Source organism: Sapajus apella, unplaced genomic scaffold (assembly GCF_009761245.1).
Source record: "Sapajus apella isolate SASKATOON/1434 unplaced genomic scaffold, GSC_monkey_1.0 scaffold4, whole genome shotgun sequence".
In the NCBI taxonomy this organism is placed as follows: domain Eukaryota; kingdom Metazoa; phylum Chordata; class Mammalia; order Primates; family Cebidae; genus Sapajus; species Sapajus apella.
Window position 1 is genome coordinate 18,731,628 of NW_022436944.1, and position 10,377 is coordinate 18,742,004.

Here is a 10,377-nt window from a genome sequence, read left to right on the forward strand (position 1 = left end):
TCCCTCCCTCTCTCCCTCCTTCCCTTCCTCCCTCCCTCCTTTCCTCTTCCCCTCTCTCCCATTCTCTTCCTCCCCCTTGTCTTCTTCCTTTTATTTTTGCTCCATGCTTTAGGCCTTCCTTGGCCCTTCCTGGCATTGCTTTTCATGACAGCAACACTCAATAATTTTTAAAAAGCACCTGAGCACTTCTTGTTGACTGATGCCACCTTTGTTGTGGTGTAAATTGTTTTGGAGGCAGAAGTCCGGAAAGGCTGAACACGGAAATCCGTCCTACAGAGCTTGCTGTAGGCAGAGGAAAGAAAGTTGCCCCGCAGTTTTCCCAGCAGCCTCCTCAAATCCGTGGCTGACGTCTCTGAAACCTGTATTTAATAGACAGTGAAATGGGCTCAGGAGATTTGCCCGAGGCTGTAAATTAAATCAGCGCAAAGGTAGAAATGAACACAAAGCTCTCAGATTGGAAGCTGTCCAGACAGCCGCCTGGAGCAGGGGCACAGCCCACTGTCGTTCAGGGCCTCAACCAGGGCTCTCGCATGGCGGGCACTTGGCAGTTACTGGAAAGTCATGTAAGGCTTTCCTGTTGATTCTTTATCTTGTGGAGGAGTTGCACACTCAATGCCTCGTTCCAGATTAATCATTTTCCCTGTTGCCTATGACTGAGGCTGTTTCTCACGTCCTGCCCCTGGTTTTGCCTGTCCCAAGGATTTCGTCTAAAGGGCGGGACATTCCCCCGGCCTCCTGGCACCACAACCGGAGCCTGCGGTCAGGACCAATGAAAGCAAAGTACCTCATCCACTCAGTGACTAAGAATCGCAGTATTTAAGAGGCAGCAGGAATGGGCTGAGAGTGGCCTTTGCTTTCTCCACAGAAGGGCACACTTTCGTCTAATTTGGGGTATCACTGCGCTGAAGACAAAGAGAAGGAGGAGAAAACCCAGCAGACCACCATGTGCTACGGCAAGTGCGCCCGATGCATCGGACATTCTCTGGTGGGGCTCGCCCTCCTCTGCATCGCAGCGAATATTTTGCTTTACTTTCCCAATGGGGAAACAAGGTATGCCTCTGAGAACCACCTCAGCCGCTTCGTGTGGTTCTTTTCTGGCATCGTAGGAGGGGGCCTGCTGGTAAGTCATTCAGGATTATTACTGAATTCTTTCCTGTTTCCTGGATGTTTTCGTTATGTATTTTCATGGAAAGTGTCCTGTAATGCATATTTCCAAATCAAGCGACTTTTTTTGTTGTTCATTCCTTTGGAAGCAGATTATACAAAAGTGAGCTAGGTACAGCATAGCATAGTAATTTTATTAGGTGTTGTTTCACAAAACCCTCTTTCAACTGAAAGTGAACTGCCTTTTTGCTAACTCTGTAGCTAGAAGACAGATATTCGCTTTTAAATCAGATTTGAGAGACTATAGAGTTTCTACTACAGCGGGTAGTCATTTAACGTTTGCTCTGGGGAGCCGGGAGGGGTTGGCTGGTTCTCTGCCTAAATCAACAATTTTGATTCCAAATTCTCTGCTGTTTATTTTCAGTCATCTGTGATAGGGAAAAATAATGAACTGTGAGTGCATTGCTGTTTTAAAAGAACTCAAAGATTTCTTCTTTCTGTAATGCTGGGGTGTGGTGTCTAGGAAAAGCCCTACAGTTAGCAGCAGGTCCGTGTCTGAAGCTAATAGTGGAATGTGTTTTTTTTTCCAAGATTTGTTTTTAATTGAAGTGAGAAGAATTTGTCTGCCAACCTGGGAGCTGAAAGCATTAGCTTCAACCACAGCATGGAAAGAATGTGGACAAACTTAAGTTTGCTGGTTTAAAATGCTGGGATTAAGAATTTTAAAGAGAAATTTTATGGAATGGTACCATATATTTTCTTAAGTAAAAGCTATTAAAACATTTAAACCTAATACACTGATTATGTCATGGCAAATCTGCCCTAAATTATTTATTTAATGAGATTTAATTTAATTTAATTAGATGGGATTTCGCTATGCTGCCCAGGCAGATCTTAAACTCCTGGGCTCAAGTGAAACTCCTACTTTGGCCTTTCAAAGTGCTGGGATTACAGGCATGAGCCACTGTGCCCATCTGCCTCAAATTTAAGTATTATCATGTTAACATAATTATTAGTCTTAAACATAATATAAAACTTAAGTTTCTTTCGATAGTGAACCTAAAGTATTTCATATTTACTTTAAGAACAATATTGTTAAGATAAAACTATGTGTTTGTATAGTCAAGGAAGAAGTTCATATTTATTATATATAGCTTTAATCTCTCCTATTTACAAAAATGTTTCAATTATTCTATTAAATAGAATTTAATTTTGTTGGTATCTTCTGCATTTTAGAAGCATTAAAAATCAGATTTAGAGGTAGGGTATAATGTTTCCAAAACAGAGATTGTACCTGGGGCTGTGTGATGAACTCTTGTGGAATAAACACATTTACAGTTTATTATTCTACTACTCCCATGTTACACCCTCGCTCTAAAAATATCTTTGACAGAGATTACATCAAAACTAGCAGATATGATATGACATTTAGAGGTTTTTTTTTTGTTTTTTTTTTTGTTTTTTTTTTTCCTGCTCAGAGGTTTACATTCTTTGACATACTTGGTCAATCTAATCAAAGCCAGTTAACATCATTGGAAATAAATGTATTTTACCAAGAGATGCCGAACCCGACCCATATCAGCCTGGGCAAGTCAGTGACTTGACTTCTTTGTTTCCTAACCAGATGCTCCTGCCAGCATTTGTCTTCATTGGGCTGGAACAGGATGACTGCTGTGGCTGCTGTGGCCATGAAAACTGTGGCAAACGATGCGCGGTAGGTCCTCCTGCCTGGGTGGTGAAAATGACTCCTAAGATGTAGCTGTGACACTCTGTGGCTCACTTCCTTTGTTTCTCCTTTTCCCTAGATGCTTTCTTCTGTACTGGCTTCTCTCATTGGAATTGCAGGATCTGGCTACTGTGTCATTGTGGCAGCCCTGGGCTTAGCAGAAGGACCACTATGTCTTAATTCCTTCGGCCAGTGGAATTACACCTTTGCCAGCACCGAGGGCCAGTATGTAATTATTCTCTAACTGGCTACACATTTTAATACAACATGTATATACAGTGGCAGCTCCATCAACTCCATCAAACCAGACAGGCACCCAGTCATCCATTCATCCACCCACCTAGCCAGTGTTTATTCTCACTGACTCAAGCATGGGTTAGGCAATAGATGTCCAAGGATGGATGCTCAGTGCCTGACCTAAACAAGTTCTTCTTTTTTTTTTTTTTCCAGAGACAGGGTCTCTATCTGTCACCCAGGCCTGAATGCAGTGGCACAATCATAGCTCACTGTGGCCCAAACTCTTGGGCTTAAGTGATCCTCCTTCCATAGCCTCCCAAATACAAAGTGCTTTTGAATAGATTCAATAATTCAGTCCTCATAATAACTCTAAGAAGTGACTTCCTATTTTAAAGATGAGGAAACAAAGTCACAGATATAGATGAAGTAACTCATCTAAGGTCACATTGCCAGAAAGTGGCAGTTAGCATTTGAACCCAGGCAGTCTGGCTGTAGAGTTTGTGTTCATATAGCTCATCTCGGTTACTTCATACATTATACCAGAACACTCAGCTAATTAAATGTAACACATTTTACTATGTTATAGGAAAGTATTATAGAATCCATATATAATAAGAATGGCACCTATACGAATTTAACCGAAGCCCAGGGCAAATTTTGCCCTTGCCCATATACACACATATATACTCACATGTAACATAAGAACTATGTACAAATCTCCCTTTTTAAGTTATTAAGCTCTATTAAAAAAAGGCCTATTCACAACCTTAACATCAGGATAATTTAAGATGTTCCACCATTCTATATTGATACCTATTTTATTAGTTATCAAGAGAAAAACAGAAATGGGACAGCTGATAGAAACAGGTGTATGTGGTGATGAATGAATGACATGTTTCTTGGAGCAGGAGTTGATTCTGAGTTTTTTTTTTCCCTATTGAACTTTCAGAAGTTGAATTTTGAAAGGTTTAGTTTTGAGGTTCATGATTAAAAATAATATTAATAATGGATTTGAATTGCCCTTATATTATCAAGGGCATTTGTCTCCATGAATTTTATAGCATGTAGTGAGGATATATGAATCTCATAAATTTAGCATAGTCATGAGGTCATAAGTTTGAATTAGCTGGGTTCAATCCCAGCTCTGCACTTATCTACAGGAAAAGGTAAACTGAGCTCTCTCCATCTCAGTTACTCCACTGGTAAAATAAAATCAATGGCAATTGTCATGAGAATTAATGAGATAAAATGTTCCCCACAGAGGCTGCCACATTGTGAGTGACTGCCACTGTTAGCTGTTAATATTATCTGCTAGCTTACAATGAACATAACCCATTGGTAGCCTTTGAAAGAAAAGAAGTTTGAAATTTTTGTGTTCAAAATTGTGATCAATCATGACTCATCTTTTATCAGAATATACTGGATGTACTAGTAGAAAATGGTTATTCACATATGCACAAACATATAAAACTATTGCACAAACCAACTTCTAAGAAAAGTCATGACTTATGCAGCCAGAATGCAGGGAGAGGTGGTAGTATCACTAAATGGTTTTTATAGCTATTTGACTGCCTGCCCCTCCCATTATCCACTCTGGATTCTACAAGAAACTTTCCTCCTTTTCTATGTCATCTTTCACTTAAAGCTGTCCAAGGATTTCAATATGGGAAATAACTAACAGTCACAAGTCACAGGTTAGTTGCCTGGGAGCCAGGTGGAGCCAGAGAAGTTTTTTTTACATTGCGACCTGAAAATATAGGTTTTTGTTCTGTTGACATGCAGAAAGACAGGGCCACAAAAGCAGAACTTTTTTTTGAAATGAAAAACTATAATCTCTGACTGGCTCAATGAACTATTCTAGAGTTAGGCCTTTAATTCCAAGCCCCTTTGTTCTATTGTGGCAGGAAGTCGTGATAAGGAAAGAATTATACCAGGCCTCTTTGTGGAATTGAGTAAAACCTTGATTTTCCCACATGATTGTATTCTATTTCATTAAGAATCCAAATACTCTGTAGCAAAGGCTGAAATTCTAGGAGAGCTATCAGAGGTAGAATTTTTCAGACTGGAAGAATATCCAGGTTTTTAGAAAATCTACTAAATCTCATATGTCTATAGCCAGAGATGACCTAAGCATGATTTGCTGACATTTCACAAAGTAACTTCATGTTGTTATTTATCATTCAACTGCTTTTAAAATGTGTTGAGTGCTTATTGTATGTCAGCTACTGTTCTAGTGGCTGGATATACAATGATGGATAGGTCTGGCTCCTACCTTCATGGAGCTCAGCCTTATTGAATAGATACATAAGCAGGTGTTCTCCCTGGACTAGGTTAGGCACCCTTCCTCTGTGGCTCCTCCATACTTTGTTTACCAATCAGCATGTCTGTTGCATTGAGATTACCTGTGACTTGTCTTTTCCCTTAGGAGCTATGCTCTTCCAGGAAAGAGACCATGCCCTGCATTCCATTATATCCCCAGCTCTGGCTCAGTGTCAGACTCACACTGAGTGCTCAATTATCTTTGTTGAATGAGTGAATGCAATGGGTCACATGCTATTATGGACACAGGCACAGCATCATGAAAGTGATAAGGCATCAGCTGGGCGCTGTGGCTCATGCCAGTAATCTCAGCACTTTGGGACGCTGATCACTTGAACCCAGTAGGCAGAGGTTGCAGTGAGCCAAGATTGCACCATTGCACTCTAGTCTGGGCAACAGAGCAAGGCTCCATCTCAAAAAAAAAAAAAAAAAAAAAAAAAAGCCAAGAGCTATCAAGTTAGTTGGGTTTAATCCCTGTGCTTTACATTGCAAATTTACTTATTCCTTAAAAGCAAAAAATAGCTTTGTTCAAAAGGCCTCAATTGAAAAATTCTAGCATATCATATCTCCAAACTTGCCAGAATTTGGATAATTTTCAAAAGGAACAAATTGAGATGTAATAAAATGATCTAAATTAATATTTTAAAGTTCAAAAAAACCAACCTAAAAAGATTGTATTTTCTAAATATTCACTCAGTATTGAATACAAATATCCATCTTTTATCCCAATGACAACAATAAAATTGGAAAACTGTTTTAAAAAACACCTATAATTACTTTAACACATGAATTGTTTTCATTTTTCCACATTTGCTCTTAGTTTACATATATATATATACACACACATGAATTTTACCTAGCATAAATTTTACACAGCGTAAATACAGTTCTGCATTTTTGTTTTCATTCATAAGAATTAAGATATCCGTTAGGGAATATCATTATAAGGTGAGAATTTCTGACCATGTAATCCTAGATTAGGGGCAAAAATTCTAAATTATAATTTTATGTTTATCATTACAACAGGATCTGGGCAAAATTCCTCCATTTTGTAGAGTGATATGCATTGGAAGAAACTTATACAGGATATTGAATAATTCATTCCTTTTTTTCTGAATGAAAAACCACCAAACCGAAAAAAAAAAAAAGTAGTTTCAGAGGCATCCTCTTAAGTATGGCCATGTGTCAAAAGTTTCTCTTTTTACTCACAGGTACCTTCTGGATACGTCCACATGGTCCCAGTGCTCTGAGCCCAGGCATGTTGTGGAATGGAATGTATCTCTGTTTTCTATCCTCTTGGCTCTTGGTGGAATCGAATTCATCTTGTGTCTTATTCAAGTAATAAATGGAGTGCTTGGAGGCATATGTGGCTATTGCTGCTCTCGCCAACAGGTAAGAACCTGTGTGAAAATGAGGTAGTCTGGCCCTGGTGTTAATATACCATTGTTTTCATCATAAAGAAAAAGACAAAACCAAACATGCTTAACCTACCAGTGTTTATTCTTATATCATATTTGTAGCAACACAATTACAGCATTCACTTTAGCTGTCAGTAATAAGCTTCCCTGAGTCTCACAGTCACAGGGTTGTCTTAATTCTTTGAAGTTGGCTCTGTGTACATAGGAACATGCTGTCCATAGACACAGCCCTCCCTTCAGGATCTAATTCACTGCCCCTACTCTGGCTGCAGAGACAGAAAAAAAGATGTCTGCTCTTTGTTTGCTGCCATGTTCCCAGGTAGTATACACAAGTAGTAACCAACCATTCAGTGCATCAGGCACTATGCTAAACCTGTTTTTCAGATAAGACTCAAATATTAAGCAATATGCTTAAGATCACCTAGTTAGGAAATAACAGCCTTCAAACCTTGAGTCATTTTATGCAAAAGCTCTTACTTTTAACCTGTATTCCACACTTGCTGTTCTGTTGGATTTTCTGCAATTCCTTCGTTATAAGGAGTCATAAAAATGCCCAAGCAATAAGTATGAAAAACCACTAGTAGCCTTTGAACAGCGGCTCATGAAAAGCCTTTCATTTTGAAAGAAAACCAGGAAGCACTTGTTTCCTGAGGATATGATTTAGGAGAGAAAAATGCATTTGTTTGTAGAAGTGAAAGTTCTTGTTTCTATATCCTCCTAAAATATATATTATGGAACTGATGGAAGCCCAGCTTTGATCCTAGCTTTAAGGAGAGTATTCTATATCTTTTATTTTTCTAAACCATTTACTCCTCAGGTGCCAGCTCAGTTAACTTTCTTTAAAAAAACACAAAAACCTAATGAAAACTAAAAGTCCATTGTTACCACAAAAAACTTTGCTGAAAATAAAAGGAAACTTTCTGCAATTTTTGAGGGAAAGTTAAAATGAAAATCTAGTTTTCCATATCAGGCAAGTTTAGCAAGATTAATAATTTCTTCCAGAAATTTCCAAGAAAATAAGTGAATGGGAAACCTTCAATATTGAGTTTCTTTCAAGAAATATGGTTGGGGAAGGGCAGAGAATAATTCTCTAGAGACTACTGTAACGCAGCTTACCTCTAGCCTTGAATTTCATACAAGACAGAGTTCAAACTAAGTGAGTACTTGTACTAAATGCACTCAGTACCTTTTGGGTACAAGCATAAAGAGCCAATGACCAAAATGGCTGAAGTGATTTGGCAAGGACTGATACTCTCTTCTGAGTTGGGTTAGTAAATACACTGGGTTTCCCAGCTGAGTCAGTATAGGGATGGCTTCTTCCCAGATACTGCAGGGAAGATCTGTTACCTTTATTCATAGGACAAAAGACACTTTCAAAGGGCAGGGCTTTTCATGTAGAAGGGTCAGGTCCATAACTCTGTAGCATTTAATTTGAAAGGTTACCCACATTGAGCTCATACCAGTGTGAGACTTCCATGGCATTATCTTTTAAATCCCTAAGATTAAAACCCCACACAAACATATTCAAGGCAACCCAGCATCAGTATCCTATAGTTTCCATGGGCCCTTTCTGTGGCTTTTACTCATGGAGGACAAGGGATCTGGTTTTGTTTAGGAAACATTTTGTGAGCATTGTCTAAGCCCTAAGTGTGGTTGGCCTAAGCTTTGCTGAAGCTGCGATCAGTCTGTTTTATGTTTGCTTAAAATAGAAATTTAAAGAACTAAAATGTCATTATTATTTATCCTGATTATAACCTAATGGCATTTTATTTTCTTTACAGCAATATGACTGCTAAAAGAACCACCCCAGGACAGAACCACAATCTTCCTCTATTTCATTGTAATTTATATATTTTACTTGTATTAATTTGTAAAACTTTGTACTAGTGTAACATACTCCCCATATTCTGCTTTTACAAAGGCCTATAAAAACTGGCATATTCACTGGATGTCAGTGTTTAAATTTAATAAACTTTTTTTTGTTTGTTTTTTAAGGAATGAGGAAACAAACCACCCTCTGGGGGTAATTTACAGACTGAGTGACAGTCCTCAGTATATCTGAGATAAGCTCTGTAATGCTTTGGATAAAAATCACATTCCAATCACTATTGTATATATGTACATGTATTTTTTAAATTAAAGATGTCTGGTTGCTTTTTATAAGACCGAGAAGGAGAAAAATCCAGCAACCTGGAAAGATTTTTGTTTTCACTGCTTATATGATGTTTCTCATTAATATACTCATAAATTTCTAATAAGAGGCCTTTTGAACTGCCTTGTGTTCTGTGAGAAACAAATACTTAGAGTGGAAGGACTGATTGAGAAAGTTCCAATCTAAATGAATGCATCAAAACTTACAATGCTGCTAGTTGTTGTGAGTACTATCAGACTCTAATTTTTCTAACATATGAAAGGACTTTTGTCCGCCAAAGATGACTACGAGGGATCATGTGTTTTAAAAAAGAAAGGCTAAGATGATTGGGCAAGAAGAAAGATGGGAAACTGAATAAAGCAGTTGATCAGCATCATGGGAACGGGGAGGAGTCAGGGTAAGAGGACCACAAGGAAATACCCTCAAAACTCACTTGTTTACAACAAAATAAAGTTTCACTACCATTTTGTTGTTGTTTAGTTTCATTGTTCTTAAAGTTCTCTTCTCTCCCCCCTTTTTTCCACTCTGCAGGTTATGTGGCCCCTATTGCTAAAGGCTTCCTATCTTTTGGTTTCTTTATCCTACTCTTTCTCCCTCATCCTCTTCCTCCTCTTCTTTCTCTGCTGTCTGTAAATTGCCATTGCTATACCTGTGAGATCATCACCCTAGTTAGGCAGCGGTCCTTTCTACCAGGTGCTGCAGGTATCAGCCTCCCTGGAAGGATAACAGACATTTTTCTCCCTACCATACAGGGTTAGGCTCTTTCAAGTGACAGGATTTTGGACTTATTGGAAAATTTCTATAGAAATGTTCTGCTTTTGGTGTTCATTGGTCCAGACAACAAAAAAGCAAATTTATAAAGAAGCATAACCAGCCATTAGACAGCAGAGCTCCTCCTATGGGCAAGCTGCTCTGAGGTGGGAGGCTCGTGACTGAAGGTTCCAATGTTTTCTGTACCATAGTCTCTCTGGCAGGCTGGTGAAGCCTACAGACACCTTCAAAGAATAATGTTTGTAACTACATAAAATGCATAATTTATGAAGTAAACTAATACATTAGATTATTTTATGAAAATATTTATAGTGTGGTTGTCTTGACAGCCAGCTCAGTCAATTCAACACCTGTGGACAGTGATAATGTGTATTCTAACAGCCTTCTAATGAGTGGATCTAAGAACTATCATACTTCTCTTTTTCTTTGACTGAGCAGATTTAGCCAATATGCTAAGCACTTTTGTTATTTATTATTTTATTTTACTTTAAGTTCTGGGATACATGTGTAGAGTATGCAGGTTTGTTACCCAGGTATACATGTGCCGTGGTGGTTTGCTGCACCTATCAATCCATCACCTAGGTTTTAAGCCCCACACACATCAGGTATTTGTCCTCCCCCTCCTTGCCGCACAGCCCCCCTAACTATCG

General features: G+C 38.6%; 1 protein-coding gene across 2 annotated transcripts; it reads left to right on the forward strand.

Moving 5' to 3' along the window:
* Nucleotides 1-397: 397 nt before the first annotated feature.
* Nucleotides 398-9,420, forward strand: TM4SF1 (transmembrane 4 L six family member 1). 2 transcript variants are annotated; one of them, XM_032263545.1, is made up of 5 exons: nt 398-1,120; nt 2,729-2,818; nt 2,910-3,055; nt 6,598-6,801; nt 8,586-9,420. In XM_032263545.1, exons 1-5 carry the CDS (start codon nt 944-946, stop codon nt 8,689-8,691), a joined length of 723 nt encoding a protein of 240 aa, XP_032119436.1. In that variant the 5' UTR covers nt 398-943; the 3' UTR covers nt 8,692-9,420. The 2 variants fall into 2 exon arrangements, with proteins under 2 accessions (XP_032119436.1, XP_032119431.1); XM_032263540.1 differs by having other exon boundaries at nt 6,598-6,778.
* Nucleotides 9,421-10,377: the final 957 nt, after the last annotated feature.